The following is a 21,322-nucleotide window of genomic DNA, read 5'->3' on the forward strand; positions in this document are numbered from 1 at the left end:
AACAATGTTAAGCCCTCTGGTCTCCATCTAGTCCTCGACAGAAAATAACTGCGGAAGGCTCCACAGCAAGGATTATTTTTCTTGTTGTGTTTTATGAGAGAAAGCTGTTTTTATGCTCTACTGAAATTCCTTGCCTGCTCTGAAATTGGTAAGAGGGCCAGCTGCTTTCTCTATTTTTCTCTGCAGTGTTTTTCTACAGCAGATTTTAAATTCATCCCTCAGATTGGGAAAAGCCTCCCTTTTTGTACCCCCACAGAAGCTGAAAGATACAATCCTAACGTTCGGTTTCGGAATAGCTGTGGGGACGAAAATATGTCAGCTTTGGAAACGTGTTTTATGTGCTGTCACCAGTTTCATTTTTAATTATACTTTTTGGATGTTGTCAAGTATGAGTGGTGATATTCCTTTGGCTGAATTGATAACTCAAAATTTATCAGTCCAGAAGTATAAACCAAATCCCAACCCAAGATTCTAAGCTCTTGACAGAGGATATGCTTTATAAAGGAAAAAAAAATAAAATAAAAGACTCCTGAAATGAGAATTGTGTACCTTTGAACAAGTCATTTGAACTTCTCAGTATCTCCCAGGGAAAATACTCAAAACTCGGGTTTAACCCTGTCTTCTCCCTGCTCCTCTGTCAGTCACCTGTTACTACAGCCAGACTGTCACTGCTCAGCTTGCAGCATCTCACAGGCCCTTTGGTTTTCCATTTCCACTTCCACTACCCTAGTCCAGACTTCCACCTATGTACTTCTGCCCAGCCTCTAGCTGGTCTCCCTGCTTCTGGATATTTCTCCTGCTTGGCCTCTAACTTCAAACTGTTTGATCGTTGTTAAATTTTAATATGTCTTCCAGTTAGCTTGTACATCAAATTGTAACGGAATGGTCCCCCTTGGCAGGCTCTCCTTTCTGTTCCCGTCCATTACATGTGGATGTTCTTGAGGGCTGGGTTAGAGGTTCTCTTGTGAGTCTTTGTGTCTGGCATTCAACCTTTTCTTGCTCTTTTTATAAAGATTTATTTATCTATTTGAAAGTCAGAGTTATAGTGAGACAAAGAGAGATCTTCCATCTACTGGTTCACTTCCCAGACGGTCGCAACAACAGCTGGGACTGGGCAAGGCTGAAGCCAGAAGCCCGGAGCCAGGAGCTTCTTCTGAGTCTGCCATGTGGTTGCAGGGGCCCAAGGACTTGGGTCATCCTCCACAGCTTTCCCAAGTACATTACCAGGGAGCTGGATCAGAAGTGGAGCAGCTGGCACCAACATGGGATGCCAGCATTGCAGGTGGTGGCTTAACCCGCCATGCCACAACATCAGCCCCCTTCTTGCTTTCTTTTTATTCATTTATTCAAAAATCTTTATTAAGCATCCACTCATTCCACATTACCAGGCAATGTTTTAAGCAGTAGAGTAACAGTAATGAACAAAACCAATGAGAAGTCATCCTTCTTCCTACTCTAGAAGACAAAACCAGCATGTTCAGAGGCAGTGCACCCATTCCCACGGCTCACAATCCCTACATGCCAGTGCCTCCCGGATGTTGAGAAAACTGCTCAGTGCTGTGAGGAAGTCAGAAAACACCAAGGTTCAGAGCATGGGCTTTGACACCACGCCGAGTAAGCCGCAGTCCAACTCGACTCCCACCCAGTTACATGACCCTTGGCATGCTTGGGCTGCCACGCCAGTATACTACAAACTGGGTGGTTTCAACAGCAGAATTGTATTTCTTCACAGTTCCAGAGACTGGAAGTACAAGCTTGAGGTATGGACAGTTTTGGTTGTCCTGAGGTCTCTCTCCTTGGCATGCAGACAGCAACTTTCGCACAGTGTCTTCCAGGGTCTTTTGGCCTTTTCTTTGTACATGCACCTCCCTGCTGTCTGTCTTCCTCTTCCTATAAGGGCATCAGGCACACTGAATTAAGGCTCCACTCTGATGATCTCAGTTAACACTTACTATCTCTTTAAGGACCTTATCTCCCAGTAAAGTTGCACTGGGGGTTAGGGCTTCAACATGTAAGTCTAGAGGCTGGGGAGGCCACAATTCAGTCCATAACATCAAGTCACTTTAACCTTAAGTCTTGGTTTCCTCCTCTGTAAAATATGAATAGTAGAAACTAAAATGTTAAACCAACACGCTCACCTAGGTTGAGATGATCCATTGAAGCACAACACTCAGGCCTGAGTAAGTGCTGGCGGACATGCAGTGGGCGGGTTCCCTCATATTTCCTCCCTCCCGCTCCTTAGAAAATGTGGGCTGCCATCGGTCTTCCACTCCACCAGTTTCCTACAAGTGCTGTGCTCCCAAATGTCTCAGTGCTGGGTACACAGGGAGGACAGCAAATGGAACAGAGGAAGGTCAGCTGTCTACAGTTTGAATCCTTGAACTGACCGCAGCAAGCTGATACTGATAATGTACAGTAACTGTCAAGAGTCTAGAAATGTTCAGATGGTGGAGTTTTTAAGATTTTAGAATATTTGCATAGACTTTATCTGGTTGAGCATCCTTAATTCAAAAACCCAAAATCAGAAAGTCTTTCATATTTGACACTTCTGAGCACTAACATGATACTCAGAAACTTTCAGATTTTGAGGGGCAGATGTTTGGCCTAGCAGTTAAGACACCGCTTGGAATGCTTGCGCATATTGGAGTACCTGGGTTCAAATCCCAGCTCTGTTCTCAATTCCAGCTTGCCACTAATATGTACCCTGGAGACATCAGGTGACGGCTCAAGTGGATCCCTACCTCCCACATGCGGGACCTGGGATTCAGTTCCAGGATCCTCACTTTAGCCAGGTCCAGCTCTGGGTATTCGAACTCCAAGAGTTTGCAACTATCAAAAGCCAAAACACCACCAGTTCTATAAAGCCACTGGCATGGCCATTTGTCCTTAACTTCCAGATACACAGTGTTTACCTAATGGGAAATTTAATTCAAACATTAACAAGTATTATGGAAGAAAGAGAGCTTGAATTAATAGAAATTTTTTTCAAAGACATTGTAAAAGGATAATAAAATGCTAAAGCATGAAGTATTACAATTGAAATGAGAAGGACACAAAGAAAACTAAAAAAAAATACACATTAAAATCTGAAATAAGACCTTTGATCTACATGTAAGAAAATAGGTTATAGGAGACAAACGTTACAGTGAATAGAAAGTTGCTATTGTATGTTGATAATAGAAACTCAGAAAATCATTTGGGAAATTGTATTCTAGATATTTTAAGAAAGAAATGAGAGGGCGCTAGCATGTGGCACAGTAAGTTAAGCTACTGCCCCCGACACTAGAATCCAATATCTGAGTGTCAGTTCAAGTCCAGGCTGATCCACTTCAAATCCAGCTCCCTGCTAATGTGCCTGGGAAGGCAGTGGAAGATGGCCCAAGTGCTTAGTGCTTTTATACATAAAAAATCTTTCTATTGATTTTCTAAACACATCTTGTAAAAATATGTCCTCTTGAACTGAAGACATTACTGACAATTCAAAAGTAACTGTTCAAAACTAATAATTAACATGTCTTTAAAAACTGTATTAGAACATTATCTTGGGGCCAGCGCCGTGGCACAGAGGGTTGAAGCCCTGGCCTGAAAAACCAGCATTCCATATGGGCACCGGTTCTACTCCTGGCTGCTCCTCTTCCAATCCAGCTCTCTTCTGTGGCCTGAGAAGGCAGTGGAAGATGGCCCAAGTCCTTGGGCCCCTGCACCCTCGTGGGAGACTCAGAAGAATCTCCTGGCTCCTGGCTTCAGATTAGCACAGCTCCGGCATTGCGGCCATCTGGGGAGTGAACCAGCAGATGGAAGATCTCTCGCTCTGTCTCTCTCTCTACCTCTCTCTGTTACTCTTTCAAATAAATAAAATAAATCTTAAAAAAGAAAGAACATTGTATTTACTATCTAATAAGTACTACAGTTTAAAAAACCTAGAATTGCTTTAAAAGAGAAAAAAGTCCATAACATGATGAACATAAATATACTGTAGTGAGAATTATGCTTCAATATTAGCAGTTTCCAACTGTTTTCCAAGAGTGTGAAGCAGTAATGTGAATTTCTTTCAATAAGGCTATAATTTAATTTTTCTAAGAAAATATTTTTAATAGGATTACTGACCCTTTTAACAGTCTTGGAAATAAAATTAATCCCATAAGCATTCTGGCACATAACTATTATAAAAATAAATAGAACAGTCCATAAGTGGAAATGGTAATGGACTTGAGAAACCAAACTTACTGAAGAAATGTACATGTATGCGTGGTGGTAACCACTTTCACGGAGCAAAGATTCACTCCCAGCAGCAAAACAAGCAAGCACATGGAGACAAATGAAGGGCCTGGGAGGAAGGGCATGAAACAGGAACTATGAAGAAATAGCTTTGACGTTTTTCATAAACAGAGATGACCTTATTAAACTAGATCGATTCTGCTGGCTATCACTCAACTCAGGCCTGCCCTGAAGTCCCGTTTGGTCTCTCAGAAGGTATTTAAATGTTTGGCAGCGGGGAAGGGGAGGGGATTACTGATTTAAGACATATTTTTGCACTCACAACTCTGTGCTTTAAGAGGAATTTTTTCAGGTCATTAGTTTATAATGTGAAGTGCCGCCTGGGGATATTTTGAAAGGAAAAAACTAGTATGCTTGGAGATGCAGTTTATGTGACTTGCGTCATCATTTATTTCAGCTCAATTTGAGGCTCCAAACTGAATTCAAATGAAGCTACTGCCTCTGCAACAGTTTCCTTCTCAGCATGCAATGATCTCACCAGAATCGGAAAACAGAAGACTCCTTACCCCAGAAACAAATAAACTGTAACCCCCTTCAAAATATCAAAGTCCTTGCAAAAAATTTTTACTCTTCCAGGGTACAAAATAAAGTTAGATTTGGCCCTGTGTGGTCTGACACTCAACTGTTTTTTCTCCAGCTTGGACAGCTTCCCCAGCCCTTGGACTGTATGTTCAACTTTCTGCTGAATGCTTCTTTGTAGCTAATCCAGAAGGCACCTCAAGCTCAACTAATCCAAAATGAAAACCACATTCTTCATTCCTCCCTTAGACTCATATACAGGACTACCAGTAACTAAGTAAATTTAACCCAAAACACTGAAATGGAATTTTTCCTGGAATCCATATTTTTCCTCCCTCCCTCTCTCTGTCTCTCTCACTCTCTCTCTCTCTCTCATCTCATCTCATCTCATCTGGTACCAAACCTGCTACTTTTGCCTCTTTCTTTCTACATTTTTAGTCTAATGTTCATATGCAATGTATATAAAGAAGGAAAGACTGAAGTGCTCAGAACAAAATCACTTTTATTTTTACATTGGAAATGTCACTCTTGGCACAATCTGAAGCTCAGGGATGAGGTTCAATCCCTCCTGGGCTGTTCTACCAGCCAGGACGTGTGCTGACAGACTTAGAAGTCAGTGCAGAAAAGCTTTCAGGAGTTAGTAGGATACATGTGAACAAGAGTCAAGAGAAAGACACACAAAGAGGAAACACAGCACAGATTTTGACAGTTTTCAACTTTGGCATCTGTGTGTGTATGTATGTATGTATACACACACACACACACACACACACACATATATATATATCACTGAGTTTATCTGTAGTTAGTACTAACATAAAATTTTGTGGTTCTAGCTCAAAATAAAGTCAGTCTGACAAATAATTTCCAAAATAATCTGGAGTATCAAAATACCACTGGCATACTAAAATCCATAAATTCTGTCACTATTACCCTTCTTTCTACCACCATTCCCCAGTCATCCACACTGCCATGTCTGAGTCCAGAAAGTAGAAATCATAAATCATTATGCTTCAACAAAACAAGCATCTTCCTAAACCCAAGTTCATGGACTAAAAGATGAGTTAGCCATTATCAAGAATAACTTGATCCACATATCATGTGAAAACATATCATTAACAGACAACTCCAAGTTAATTATATATTTCCTGAATTCTCCATTTGCCTACATGCAAACAAAAACCACAGTCCATGTTTTTCAAGTATAAACAAAATAGGTATTAATGATATTCTACAGACTGAGCACGCTTTCTCTGAAATGCTTGGGACCAGAAATATCTCAGAGTTAAGATTCTGGACTAGCTGCATATACATATACGTATCTCAACGATGGGACCTAAGTCTAAACTCAAAATTTACATATGTTTCTCATTTACCTAGATACATATAGCCTAAAGGTAACTTTACACAATATTTGTAGCACACATGCATTTTGACTGTCACCTGTCACATGAGGGCAGATATGGAATTTTCTGCTTCTGGGCATCATATCGACCTTCAAAACGTCTAGGATTTTACAGCATTTCAGATTTTGGATTTTTTGATTAGGGATATACAACCTATATCTTGCATTATGAAACAGGTCAGAATCATTTTTCCTTTTCTTCATTTTAACTACCCTTCTTTCACATTTGTTCAGGGCACATGAACCATGACGTGAAATCATGAAATGTCATGAAAATCATGAAAGAGTGCCCTAACCTCGGAGATTATGAAACTCCCTACTTTCAACCTTGGGTACACATTACAATCACCAGAAGAGTTTTTACAAAATACTGATTCTTTGGCCCCAGCTGAGCTGTGGGGTGGGCTCTGAATCCAACATATTCTCAAGGTCCTCAGGTGAGCTACAAGTGCAGCTGTGTGCAGAAGCAACAGCTTCACATGGATCCTGAAACAGGGATCAACGACCCAGAAAGGACCAAGTTGAGAGCAAGCCAATGACAATCTGCAGTAGAACACAGAACAGAGATTACAACTCAAATGCCCACAGAGCCAGTTAAGTGAATGAAGCAGAAAACGTATGCCCACATTTTCAGACAGTGTAAGTGCCGGAGTGCATGACAAACCAGGGAGCCCACAGGGCAAGAGCTCCTGAGTGCTGGTGGCTATTACCACTGCACAAGGAACAGACAACAATCTTCTCACTTGGTGCAGAGAAAACTGACAAATCAAGATTTTCAAGCAAAATTACTCGGCTTTTAAATGTTGACTCAATTAGAAAACAATAAAGCACACAATGAAACACATATTGGTTTGGTGTTTCAGCTTCAGCTGAACACTTTGAGTATGAACAGTTGTTTCGGGTATGTAAAAACCACTGCCTAGGGAGCAGCAGCAGCGGCGGCAGCGGCGGCAGCGTCACAATAACAATAGGAACACCTGGCATCTAAGAAGTACTCACAATGTGTCGGCCACCTTGCAAACCAGCTTTATACCAATTATCTCAATTAATATTTTATCAAGGTTTGATGGCGGCACTATTTCTATTCCCCCTTCACTGAATATGTACTTCATCAAGATCACACAGATAGTATGAGGTTGAGGCTGGGATTCAAATGTGTACGGTATAACTTCATACCTATATTTCCTAAGCTTTCAATAAAGCTTCTGCTGTTTCACTTGCATTTCTTAAAAAACCAAATTAAAAGGATTATACTAAATTATTTCTCAGGTCATTTTTTAACTTTTTGATTGAATTTTTATTTATTTGAAAGAGAGAATGACAGGGAGAGACAGGCAGGCAGACAGAAGAGAGCTCCCATCCGTTCATTCACCCCTCAAATGCCTCCAACAGCTAGAACTGTGTCAGGCTGAAGCCAGGAGTTGGGAACTCAATCCAGCTTCCCCACATGGCTGGCAGAGACCCAACTACTTGAGCCAGTATCTGCCGCCTCGCAGCGTCACCTTAGCCAGAAGCTGGGCTATGGAGCAGCGGAGTTGGTACTCAAACCCAGGTACTCTAATACGGGATGTGGGCTTCCTAGGTGGATCTTATCAGCCACATAAAATGCCTGCCCTCAGGTCATTTTTATTATCAAATTCAATGACTTTGAGTCTATAATGCAATTTTTGGATGTATAAAGGCATTGGTATTTATATATATTAGTTACAAATGCCATATTAACAATGACCTGATTAAAGGAATGGGCTGAATGCTCAGAAATAGTCTTCTTGAAATGGCATCAAAGACATGCATTTATAGCAAATTCTTTATCTTGAAAATGTGGCACATACACACAGTGGGAATATTACCCATTCACAAAAAAACATTTAAATCTTGGGAGCTGGTGCTGTTGGCATAGTAGGCCAAGCTTCCACCCTCAGGGCCAGCATCTCATATGGGCACCAGTTCATGTCCCAGCTGCTCCTCTTCTGATCCAGCTCTCTATTTCTGGCCTGAAAAGGCAGTGGAGGATGGCCCAAGTGCTTGGGCCCCTGCACCCGTGTGGGAGACTCAGAGGAAGCTCCTGGTCCCTGGCTTCAGATCGGCTCAGCTCTGCTTCAACACTTGGAAGACCTTTTATTTTCTGTCTCTCCCTCTCTCTGTCTGTAACTCTACCTCTTAAATAAGTAAATAAATAAAATAACATAAATTTTTAAGGGGATTAAATCTTGTCATTTCCAACAACACAGAAAGAATTACAAGTCATTATGTTAGCTGAAATAATACAAGAACACAAAGACAAACATCACATGATCTCACCCTCAGAATAGAATTTAAAAGTAAAATTGAAGTTATCAGAGGCTGGGGAGGGAAGGAGGAAGACAGGAATGGGGAATGATTGATTTACGAGTTCTAGGTTATAGCTAGCTAACAATAAGAAGTTCTGGGGTTCTGTTGCACAACATGGTGACTGTAAATAAAGTTAATGTGCTGTATCTTTCACTATGAAAAAATAAACAAACTAGAAGATAGAATTTTGGAAGTTTTTACTATAAGGAAATATTAAGTGTTTGAAAGGATAAATGCAACCTGACTGGACATTACATAATATATACATGTACTGAAACATCACAAAGTAATCCATAAATATGTACAAATTTTAAATGTTAAAACTTCTGGGGCCAGTGCTGTGGTGCAGCAGGTAAAGCCACCACCTGCGGTGCCGGCATCCCATATGGGCACCAGTTTGGGTCCCGGCTGCTCCACTTCTGATCTAGCTCTCTGCTATGGCCTAGGGAAGCAGTAGAAGATGGAGACCCAGAGGAAGCTCCTGGCTCCTGGCTCCTGGCTTTGGATCGGCACAGCTCCGGCCATGGCAGCCATTTGGGAAGTGAACCAGAAGATAGAAGACTCTCTCTCTCTCTCTCTCTGCCTCTGCCTCTGCCTCTCCATAAATCTGCCTTTCAAATAAATAAATCTTTAAAAAAAAATTTTAACCACATTTCTTTAAACATTCTTGATCTCTACTATTGTAGAAAACTTACTTCCCCATTTTACCTTTTGAAAGATAAGTAAAAGTGCTCAGAAACTCTTCATATGTTTGCTCATGAGAATTAACAAACTTATCCAAGACTTCTTCAATTACGCGATCTTCATCCATTATCTTCAAATCTGATGTTTGGGCAGGCATTCACGAGGCCACTTTATCTATGAGACAAAGAAATGCAAGAGCTAGAATCATGGAGTGCCAGGCCCTTGTTAAACACTGCCGATGGGGGCTGGGAGGGGGAGGATTCCAAGGCTCCAAAAGGACAGATCCAGTTACTAGAACTCTAATGAAGCACACAGGGTTTTACTCATTTCTTTGCTGCTGAATTACTATCCCGATTTTGGTTTTTTGTTTCAGTTACCTCATCACCATCTTCTTAATTCACAGTAACATCATTATACGATTACATGATTAGAAATACAAAGCCTTTCAAAGTGAGAAGAACTTTACAGAGTACCTCAACAAACCACCCATCCAATGACAACCAACTATAAGAGCGAGTATTTATTGGAAAATCATTTGGCACTTGCTTTGTATCAGGAGCCGTTCAGAGTTCTTTAATGCTAGCTATCCTAACAGCCCTAGATAGTCACCGAGCAGGGAGAGGGAAACGTCTGTTCTAGGAGCTGCCCTTCAGCATTCCACTCTGCTCCCCGCCACCCTCCTCTCCTGCGCGGCAGCTGACAAGCAGTTCCCTTGCCTGTGATTTAGTACATCAAGGCACTGGAAACTCTGACCATTCCGAAGATGCCTTTGGACAGTTCTGCTAAAAAGTTATAAGACTGAAGCTAAATCCATCTTCCTGTACCCTACCCCAGTGGGTCCCTGAGCCTCTGAGGTTGTACTCAGAAACTTCCACCCTTCTCATACCTGGCATCCTTTCAAATGTTCGAAAAAATCCATGCTGTCCTTTTTTAATCTTCTTATTTCATTTACTGAGATAAATTTCTCTTTCCCAACCCAGCTCAGAACCTGCTCTCTGTGCAGGCTTCACCCTCTCATCTCCCACCACCACCACAGGGAGAACTAGACGTGACTTCCCTGTGCTGTGTACCCTGCTGTATTAGAAACAGCCATGCACATATCTGTGTCCTCTACTACACTTGGACAGGCAGAGTCTATGTCCTTTCATCTCTGGATCCCAAATGCTTCACAGTTCAGCATGTGGCATGCAGCTGGCAGCCAATGCATCCGGAACTAACATTACTCATTCAAGCAGGCACAATAGCCAAATATTGCTAGAAGCTGGCCAAACACTCCGTTAAACTTGCATAATAACTTCACTGGTGTTTTAGAGGTCCTAGACCAATCTACCTGGAAAAGACTTCACATTTCTGCATCCCTTTAAAATATGCCATCAGCGCCAGTTTCAGTCCTGGCTGCTCTACTTCCAATCCAGCTCTCTGCTATGAACTGGGGAAGCAGTGGAAGATGGCCCAAGTCCTTGGGCCTTTGCACCCACATGGGAGACCCAGCGGAGGCTCCTGGCTCCTGGTTCCTGGCTCCTGGCTTCGGATCGGCACAGCTCCAGCAGTTGAGGCCAATTGGGGAGTGAACCAGCAAATGGAAGACTGTCTCAGACAATCTCTCTCTTTCTGTCTCTCTCTCTCTCCCCCCACTCTCCTTTTCTCTCTGTGTAACTCTACCTTTCAAATAAATAAAATAAATCTTTAAAAAAAAATATGCCATCAGACCAGAAGACAAGACTCCAGATACAGCCTGGATTAGGAGAGAGTTGACTAACCCTCATATTTTAAATACTGTACTTTTGATATGTAGCTGAAGATCCCATTCACATTCCTGTTGGCTGCTCTATTTTGTCAGTTAATTTACAACACTGCTAGCTAAATGTCTGTCAGCCTCAATCCTGACATAGTTTGAACTTTGTTTCCACTTGTGCTATTTCATCTTGTTAAACTCCATTTGTTCTGTATGAAATATTATGCTTACATAGCTTTGAGGAAAATTGACTATCTACTGAAACCAGAAGAGTAATTACTGCCCAAATGACCAGTATAATACATGGGGTTCTCCATTATTGTAAGGGCAGGAAGAGAGAGTGCCAAGATTTCTACTATTTTTCTGAAACGAGAGAAAATATATTACCTGTTCTTCTTCTCCAATTCCTTTTATACACTTTTTTTAAAAAATTGATTTTATTTGAAAGGCAGAGTTACAAAGAGGCAGAGGCAGAGAGAGAGAGAGTTTTCCAGCCACTGGATCACCCCCCGGATGGCCACAACGGCCAGAGCTGCACTAATCCGAAGCCAGGAGCCAGGAATGTCTTCCAGATCTCCCACATGGGTGCAGGGGCCCAAGGACTTGGGCCATCTTCCACTGCTTTCCCAGGCAATAGCAGAGAGCAGGGTTGGAAGTGGAGCATCTGGGACTCAAACCAGCACCTATATGGGATGCCGGCACCACAGGCGGTGGCTTTATCCACTATGCCACAGCACCGGCCCCCCTTTACACACTTTTATACCAATCAAACCAATGTATGAAAGGTAAAAATGTAAAGATAGTCCAAATTATCTCCTGGTCTCAGAAATCCCATCAAAGGTAAACTCTGTCTCTATGTTTACAGAAAATGATAGAAATTTTTTTTCACAAAATGGGACATTATATACATTATTGTTTGCAACTTTTTAATTCAATAAGTTATCATGGACCTATCATGATATCAGTATGCACAGATCTAACCTATCCTTTTAAATAGCCACATAGTCACAGCCTAGCTCAGCCACTTACTATGTAATATGGGAGAAGTTACCTGACCTATCTGGGCCTGTCTCCCTTCATTTATAAAAAGGGTTGTAACAGTACAGGGCTAGTGCCAGTGCTGTGGCGCAGTGGGTTAAGTTGCCCAAGTCCTAGGACCACTTCACCCACATGGCAGACCCAGAAGAAGCTTCTGGCTTCAGCCTCACCCAGTTCCAGCTAATGCAGCCATCTGGGGAGGGAACCAGCAGACAGACGCACTCTCTGTGTGTCTCTCCCTCTGTATGTAACTGTGCCTTTCAAATACATAAATAAATCTTTAAAAAAAGTACGAGTATACATTCCTTAATTTTAATTCCAAAATACTAAAGAGATCACAAAAAACAAATGTTCATAAGGTGATACGCAAACTCATCTTTTGGCAAAACCTGATCTGAATTAATAGGCGAGTACCCGTGGCTTTTATTTCTTCTATTTAGTGAGACTATCCATATATTTCTCTGCAGAAATATGCTGGGCTTACCTATGAGCTGCTTTCCCAGGCCCCCAGGAAATTTTGTAGAAAACATAGCATATGCATTGATTTCCTTTCTAAACTCTAAAAACTGTGGAATTCTGAAAACATCTGATGGCAAGTTTCAGATAAAGAATTACGAAGTCATGTGTGTATTCATAGGATTGCTATGAGGATTAAATGAGCATACGTGGCACCCTAGAAACATTAGCAATGATGATGCACCAGTCTTAGTATATCTGCTGTGACTGTGAACACTCTGACTTTGAATGCAACAAGGTTGCAGAAGGATAAGTCAAGATAATTCCTCATGTATTACAACTCCAGATAAAACACAGTGAGGTAGACGATTGAGTGGGGGAAAAATGTGTAGCTATGTATAAACTTAAAATGAAAGAAACAGTTTCAAGCTATTGCTACCTGAAAAATAAGGAATATGAAAAATCATCTGCTATGGCTTATGCAAATTTACCTGAAGTACTGCCAGGCTTCAGCAATGCAAAGCTTAATAAATTATGGTTGCAGTAGCTAGATAATAAATATCGATAAATAACCTGGAAGGTGGCTATTATTTCACTATCAGGGAGACATGTACTTAATTACAAGAATTTCAACATCAATCTGCTTTTCCAGGATTGGAGCCCAGCAAAATTACAACAATGCATTATATCAATCTCTTGCTCACACTATCTCTGGCAATCTACTTGAACAAATAACAAACAGAAACAGCCAGGCTATGGCTTCTACTGCAGTAAATATCTTGTAAGAGTGACAATAGAAATGCCAGTAAACTTCTTTTCCAATTCTCAAATCAGTTTATTTGGAGTATTTACCCTTAATAGACTTCAGTAGTACAAAAGGCAAAGAATTAGCAGATGTGGCTAGCACAAAAGTCTTTAATTTCATTCATATGATTAAAACAACACAAAACAGGAGTCAGCACTGTGGTGTAGTGGGTAAAGCCACCGCCTGTGGTGCCAGCATCCCTTATGGGCGCTGGTTTGAATCCCAGCTGCTCCACGTCTAATCCAGCTCTCTGCTATTGCCTGGGAAAGCAGTGGAAGATGGCCCAAGTCCTTGGGCCCCTGCACCTGCATGGGAGACCCAGAGGAGGCTCCTGGCTCCTGGCTTCGGATTGGAACAACTCTGGCAATTGCGGCCAACTGGGGAGTGAACCAGCAGATGGAAGACCCCACCCCCCCCACCCCCGCCTCTTCTTCTCTCTCTGTGTAACTCTGACTTTCAAATAAATAAATCAATCTTTAAAAAAAAAATAAAAAAGAGAAAATGTCATGTTTCTATTGACTTTTGAAAGATCTGTACTATCTATTTTCACTATTTGAAGAATTAAAGAAATACCCATCTTCAAGTTTATAACTTTCTTCATCTATAAAAATATAAACAAACTAATGTCAAAAGTCCTCAGGGACTGGATCTGAGGCTATGGCACAGCAGGTTGAAGCCCCAGCATGTAGCGCTGGCATCCCACATGATTCACGTCCTGGCTGCTCCTCTTCTGATCCAGCTCTCTGCTTATGGCCTGGGAAAGCAGAGAAAGATGGCCCAAATTCTCGGGCCTCTGTGCCGACATGGAATACCCAAAAGAAGCTCCTGGCTCCTGGCTTCAGATTGGCTCAGCTCCAAACCAGCGGATGGAAAACCTCTCTCCATTTCTAGCTCTGTCTTTCAAATAAAATAAATCTTAAAAAAAAAAAAAAAAAAAAAAGTCCTCAGGGGCTGACAGAGCAGATAATCATTTCCCAGACAGCAGAGTGGGTTATGCAAATACTCGTGGTTTTCTAAAAGGAAGCAATGCTTTTCAGTTACCACTCATGTGCTTCTGTGTTTTTATCATGAGGTACTTTTCTACAAGAAAAGCAGAGGAGGGACACTTACCATGGTAACCAGATTCTTTGTTTTGTTTTGGTTTGCTTTTTATGTTTTAAAGCACTGAGCTCCACATGAAAGACCCGGAACTTATTATAAAGACAAGAAAATGTATGTATCTGTTCGTAAATCATAAGCAACACTTCGCAATCATTCAGGGAGCATGCTCTACTTGGATGACAAAACTTTGCTGGAAGACCCCAAGCCTGGTTAAAGAACCAAGTTTTCTCCTCTCTAAGCCAATGAAAAATGGCAAGAAAAAAATCACATAATCTCTCCCAAGTCCTGTTTCCTGTAATCAAATAATGAAACCAACAGCCACTTAAGCCAGCTAATATTGTGTTCTCTATAAGGACATTATTATAAAATATAGTATTTGAAATTATCACCACTGGTTTAACACATCTGTGCTGTTTCTCTTCAGCTTCCTGCCTAATGAATTTACCCAAATAAAACTCAACCTTCAGAGACAAGAGTGCTAACTCACGAGTGGGATGAATGGGAATCCTCTCTCAAAGTCCAATGCCTGTTTTTTAACAGCACAAAGGATTATACATCTGCAACAAGGTTTTTTTTTTCATTGTGAGGTTTACCACTTCTACTTAAAAATAACAAATAATAACACATGAGTAAAGCAGCATTTTGTCAAAAGGGTATAGTGCTCAATAAGAAGCTACTGCTTCTTATCAAAATATTCACTTTGCCTCAGAAAACAAAACCATCAACCTTAACCCTTCACAGAGTGGGTGTCCTTTTATATGTATGCACCAAATTACACTGTAACCACCAGATTTGTTTCTATGAAAGAAAAGACCCAGTATGAACTGATTTCTGTTTCCTCAAGTGAACTACAATGTCTTTGCAGCAGAAGATGGTCCAAGTTCTTAGATCCCTGCACCACATGGGAGACCCAGAAGAAGCTCCTGGCTTCAGATCGGCCCAGCTCTGGCCATTGCAGCCATTTGGAGAGTAAACCAGCAGGTGGAAGATCTCTCCCTGACTCTGCCTCCCTGTAACTCTGCCTTTCAAATAAATAAATCTTAAAAAAAAAAAAAAAAAAAAAAAAAAAAAGCAGGGGGGATGTTCAGTACTTGACTTGATTACCACAAACACAAATATCACAACCAGATCTCATTCCTTCTGCAGGACTCCACTTTAATAAAGGAACGACTCTGATGTATCTTTCAGGGTTTAAAACTAGAACAAGATGGAATTGAATGAAGCCTTGTAAAATAAAGAATAGAAACAAAAAATTAAAATGTGAAGGCAAAATAGTGAATTTTATAAAAGATTTTTAAAAAAAAAAAAGTCAGAAAATTTTTTGTATACAAGGCTAGGTAGAGTTGTTCAGTTTGCCACAAAAACCAGGATCCATAAAAAACTGATAAACTGAACTTTGTCAAAATTTAAAAATTTTACTCTACAAAATACCCTGATGAAAAGATGAAAATAGAAATTACAGACTGAAAGAAAAATATTTATTTCCTATCCAACAAAAGACTAGCATCAAGAATACTTATAAAAAATTCTCAAACTCAGTATCAAATTCAATTTTAAAAGGACAAAACACAGGCACAAATATTTCACCAAACAGGATATTTCACCAAATATGCTGAATGTTACAGAAATGAAAATTAAACTCACAATGAGATACCATATAAATGGCTATAATGAAAAACAGTGGTATCACCAAATGCTGGCAAGGATGCATAGAAACTAAATAACCCATTCATTGTTGGCAGGAATGTAAAAGGATTCAGCCACTCTGGAAAACAGCTTGAACATTCCTTTTAAAACCAAATATGGACTTAATATATGAACTAACAATTGCCCTTTTGGATATTTTCCCAGAGAAATAAAGACTTATTTTCATGCAAGAACTTGTACACAAATGTTCATTGCAGCTTTATTGAGAAAAAAAACAAACGAAATCTGGAAACCACCTAAATGTCCTTCAACTGATAAAGTGTTAAACTGTGGTACATCACACCAAGGAATACCGCTCAGTGATTTAAAGAAAAAAATTCTAAAGTGGTTGCTGGGTTAGATACTGGTAGGAGATGGGGATGAATATAAAAGAATATAAGTGAGTGTGTCCATTGTGCCCATGGTTATGCAAGGCTACATATGTGATATACCTGAGACACACACTAATGAGCGTAAGTATAACTGGGGAAATCTAATCATCTGCATGAATTGTACCACCAACAATTTCTCGATTGTGATAGTTACTATAGTTACACAAGATGGTAACACAGCAGAAGACTGTATGAAGCACACATGGGATGGGATTCCGCATACATTTCTGAGCAACTTCTGGTGAATCTATGATTATCTGCAAATTAGAAGTTTAAAAAGGGGAAGGGAGAAGAAGGGCAAGCCAACCAAGGCAAAAGAGATTTAGGGAGAGAAAACCATCACTACACACTTCCCAAGAATATTAGAGCTGAGCTGTGTGATTGCTTTGCCTCTGCAGACAGCTCGGGGGGCTGGGACTAATGCTAGTGCAGAAAATTACTACTAAAACATAGGAATACAGGGGAATTATCTCAATTTGAAAAAAATGAATCTAGATAAACCTATGGATAGCATCAAACAATGATCTACACAAAAGTTCAATTAACATTTCTATGTAATAAAAATGAAAATAAATAAATTATTAAAAACACAATATAATTTGCAACATTTCCAAAAAATTACATTCTTGAATATCTGCATTAAGGATCCCCAGAAAAATAGAACCAGTAGGCATATAGAGATATCTATGAGAGTTTTCTCACATAATTGTACAAAATGAGAAGTCCCATAATCTGGAGAACCAAGTCAGCAGTTGGCACAACTCAGTCCAGGTCCAAAGGCCTGATAACCACCTGAAGCCAACTCTGAGACTGGGGAACTGAGTACAGGAGAGAGAGTAATGTTGTAAACTACAGATTCCAAAGGCCTGACAATCAAAAGCTCCAGTGTTGGAAGGCAGCTCAAAAAAAAAAAGAGAAAATTGGCACTTGTTCCATCTTTTTGTTCTATGTGTGTCCTCAGTCGGAAGATAACCATCCACATTGGTGAGAGCAATCTCCTTTAGTCAGTCTCCTGAATCAAATGCTAATCTCTTCTGGAAACGCCATGACAGCAGTGGGGGTTGTCGGAGGGAGATGAATAGGATTATTAGGATCTTGCAGGAGGGGTGGCTGCTGGGATGGAGCTGTTCAGTATTTTTGACTGTGGTGGTGGATACACAATCTACACATGTGGGGGAAAAATCACATAAAATTGAATGCCCCACACAAACTCACAAATGAGCATGGAAAAAAGTGGAAATCTGAACAAGATTGTAAAATGTAAATTGCATCAGGGTGATAATCTTAGGTTGATGCTATGTATAGTTTTGCAAACGTGAGCAATACGGGGCTCAGCATAGGGAATACAGAAATATCTGTTGTTTGCATTTGAATATATGGCTATTTCAATACTTACTGATAAAAACTATTATATTAGAAGGAAAATTTGTATTTGAGAAACAAAAATCTCTATATACTTTCAATTATATCACCATTGCTCTAAAAAAAAATTACATGCTTAAGCAAAAATTTTCATCTTCAAAAATTTGCTTCCCTTTCCTGTTCATCCATCCAATCTACTGTAATGAGGTTTCTTGAGGGTATCATTCATTAAGCTTTTCTGTTCATCAGCAGAATGCATAAAATCAATTTTATTTCCCCAAAACATATTCTTCCTCCTAGCTGTTTACGTCAATCCAGAGACGTCTGTGCTGACTCACTAAGGCAGGTCAACTAACTATTAGATTGTTTTCAATTACACAGTTATAAATCCCATTAAAGAAAGGCAAATGCAAAGAGTTAAGTATTTGAACTTTTTCTCTCTACCTGTTGCCTATCATTTTAAAAAAATAAATTAACTATGTACAGTGAATCTGTTGATACATTCATAAAACAAATCTCAGAAAATTTACTGTCTGAAATCAGGAAAACTGCCCTATCATCACCATTCTTGTTTCTTCATTTACTTTTCTGAAATGTAGAGTTGTGTGTGAGTAAACTTCAAAAGCTTCATGGAAAAGGGGAACTAAAAGACAATGCACATTTTATGAGTTTTTTTTTTTAAGACTGCCTTGTATAATCACAACACAATACCTTCACCCCCTAAAAAAATTCCTGAAAGTATACTAATGGACCTCTGGATTATTATATTTATCAAGAAAAATCTACCACACATGTGTATCCTTCATGTTTAAAACTGATCTCCTGTCAGAAATGTACCAAATATACTGATGATTTATGGACAATAACGGTATTTCAGTGAACTTTTTCTCAAGGCCTTGATAAAACTGTGACTCCACAGGCAGTAAGGTCTTTGCATGCAGTGTATAGCCATAGAGTCCCAGAATAATATTTTGATCATCCAAGATATATCAGATCAAATATAACATCTTCACATGGTATGCAATATCCCATTAATGCTTTTTTATCTATATTGTGCAACAAACATGGAACAAAGGCTTCCATTCTGAAGTTATCCCCTGCTGTCCAACTTCCTGAGTATGTCAACCACCTGCACACTGCACAGAACTTTTTTAAATTTTTTTAACCAAAAGGCCTACTTCAAAGCAAAACCTACACAGCTGGTAAGGAGCAGGTGTAGACCAACTGAATTAAATCAACTCTGCCTATAGGAATTCATTTTTAAGTGTTTCAAAATGTCAGATCTTGCAAATAAAATCGACCTTTTCATTTGACATTCTCTTAAAAGAAATAAGATTCGAGACGTGTTTCCTATCTATTTTTAATTCTAAATTCCTATGACTATAGAATAATAAATGGGCTTTAAGAGATAACACAGTGCTTCCCAGCTTCCAGTTTTTCTTAACACTTTATTTGCAATTTACCTCAGTATATACAACCTTATTTTGGTGCAAAAATAAATTTAAGAGCCAATCATAATTCTTTCATAATATGCACATTCCATGAACTTTTTTAAGACACTATGCATGGATTTAAATTTTTTGCACCAAAATAGACTCACCTTTTAATTCCATTTTCCCACAAAATTTCTGAAGTCCCCTGGTATTATTTCTTTTTGCCAATACAACTTCTATTCTCAAAGAGAGAAAACACTCCTTCTGTAAAATAAAATTTGTAAGTAAACTTTTCCTAGCACAACATTATAAAACTCCTGAAACCTTTCTCCATTTTATTTTAAACAAACCATCTTAAATCAGAGAGCATGGAAAATAAGAATCATTCTGTTCAGGAGCCATACTTCATTGCTTTATATAGAAAATGGTCAGTGTTATTTTCTTCTCTTGACAATCCATCATGCTAACTTGCAGATGGCTTACTTCTATTTATTTCCTTTTCCTTCCTCTTTTCTCTTCTTTGCCAGTTTCAGCTGGGGCTTCTACTAAGGACTTCACTCAACAAGCCAAACACCTTGCTTTCCAACACTACATTACTTCCTTAAAAATTATCCACTTATCAAAAGGATATAAAGTGTTTATGCCTATCCTAATGCTATGAAAACCTGCCACTGACCTTATTCCAAACACTTAACTCATTGACAGAAAAGCTTAAGTGGTTCCTCCATTTATTAAATGCAGATGGAAATGTTTGAGACATGCATTGTGGCTCTTAAAACACACTGTCATGAGCCCCAGGAGCAGTTTCTCCTCTGCCTCCACTCAACCCACTGCAATGTTTTCAGAACACGGATGACTTAGGATAACTAGAACTGTTGAAAGTGAAGCCATGGATAACAGGAGACTAGTGTCCTAACTTCCAGTCTCCTGGGGAAGACAACTAACCCATTCAGCAAATAATTGTTCTATATACAAGTTGCCAGGTTTTTGATATTAGTAAAATCCAAAGTCTAGGCCGGCGCCGTGGCTCAATAGGCTAATCCTCCGCCTGCGGCGCCGGCACCTCAGGTTCTAGTCCGGGTCAGGGCGCTGGATTCTGTCCCGGTTGGTCCTCTTCCAGGCCAGCTCTCTGCTATGGCCCGGGAGTGCAGTGGAGGATGGCCCAAGTGCTTGGGCCCTGCACCCGCATGGGAGACCAGGAGAAACACCTGGCTCCTGGCTACAGATCAGCACAGTGCACTGGCCACAGTGCGCTGGCCACAGCGGCCACTGGGGGGTGAACCAACGGAAAAAAAGGAAGACCTTTCTGTCTCTCTCTCTCACTGTCCACTCTGCCTGTCAAAAAATAAAAAAATAATGAAAAAAAAAAAATCCAAAGTCTAAACCACTTGCCTAACCCTACTTATGGTTCCCATTTTGCATTTCTTATTTTATGTTGACTGAAAATATCCAATGTGTCAACTTTAAATTAATTTTATCAGCATTAAAGTAGTCATATACAAATATGTTTACAGCATCATCATTAGGCATAAAGCACAGGTGCCAAAGCACAAAGCATCATTAGGCAAGATGTGCTATGTAAACACTATATACCAGCTATGTCATATCCAGTACTTATACTAGAGGTAAGCATTTGGCACGGCGGTTACGATGCCATTTGGGACACCCACATCCATTATCAGAGTGCCTGGCTCTGCTCCTGATTCCTGCTTCCTGCTAATGTGCACTCTGGAAGACAGCAGATAATGGCTCAAGTAGTTAGCTCCTTGACACCCATGTGGGGGACTTGGATCAAGGTCCCAGGTCCCAGCTTCAGCCCTGCCCAGCCCTGGCTGTTGTAAGCTTTTGGGGCTGAACCAACAGATAGAAAGTCAATCAATCAATCTCTCTCTGCCTTTCGAACAAATAATTTTTTAAAAGGTTACTCAGCTAGTAAGTGACAGAACTGAGACTCAAACCCAAGTTTGCTTTCCTCTGATCACTACACACTATAATTCAGCCCACATGGAAACTGATTAAATGAACAGTAATAGTGGGTGGTCAGGTAAATTGTGCTTCACTTATTTAGTGAATTGTCACACAACTATTAAAATTATG

At 40.1% G+C, this 21,322-nt stretch overlaps 1 protein-coding gene across 6 annotated transcripts in view; it reads right to left on the reverse strand.

Annotated features, from left to right (window-relative positions):
• The window catches only part of IFTAP (intraflagellar transport associated protein), a 79,510-nt gene that overhangs the window by 53,482 nt on the left and 4,706 nt on the right, over nt 1–21,322 (reverse strand). For 4 of the 6 annotated variants that reach the window (XM_008269829.5, XM_089309535.1, XM_089309537.1 and 1 more), the window contains 2 exons: nt 19,393–19,489; nt 9,242–9,391 (listed from right to left, as the gene is read on the reverse strand). In XM_008269829.5, coding sequence (XP_008268051.2) covers nt 9,242–9,374 — 133 coding nt within the window. In that variant the 5' untranslated portion in view covers nt 9,375–9,391; nt 19,393–19,489. The remainder of the gene's footprint in view (nt 1–9,241; nt 9,392–19,392; nt 19,490–21,322) is intronic. The other 2 variants (XM_089309532.1, XM_008269826.5) reach the window with 1 other exon arrangement.

The sequence above is a fragment of the Oryctolagus cuniculus genome, chromosome 1 (genome assembly GCF_051225735.1).
Source record: "Oryctolagus cuniculus isolate XC-2025 breed Fujian yellow rabbit chromosome 1, ASM5122573v1, whole genome shotgun sequence".
Classification (NCBI taxonomy): Eukaryota; Metazoa; Chordata; class Mammalia; order Lagomorpha; family Leporidae; genus Oryctolagus; species Oryctolagus cuniculus.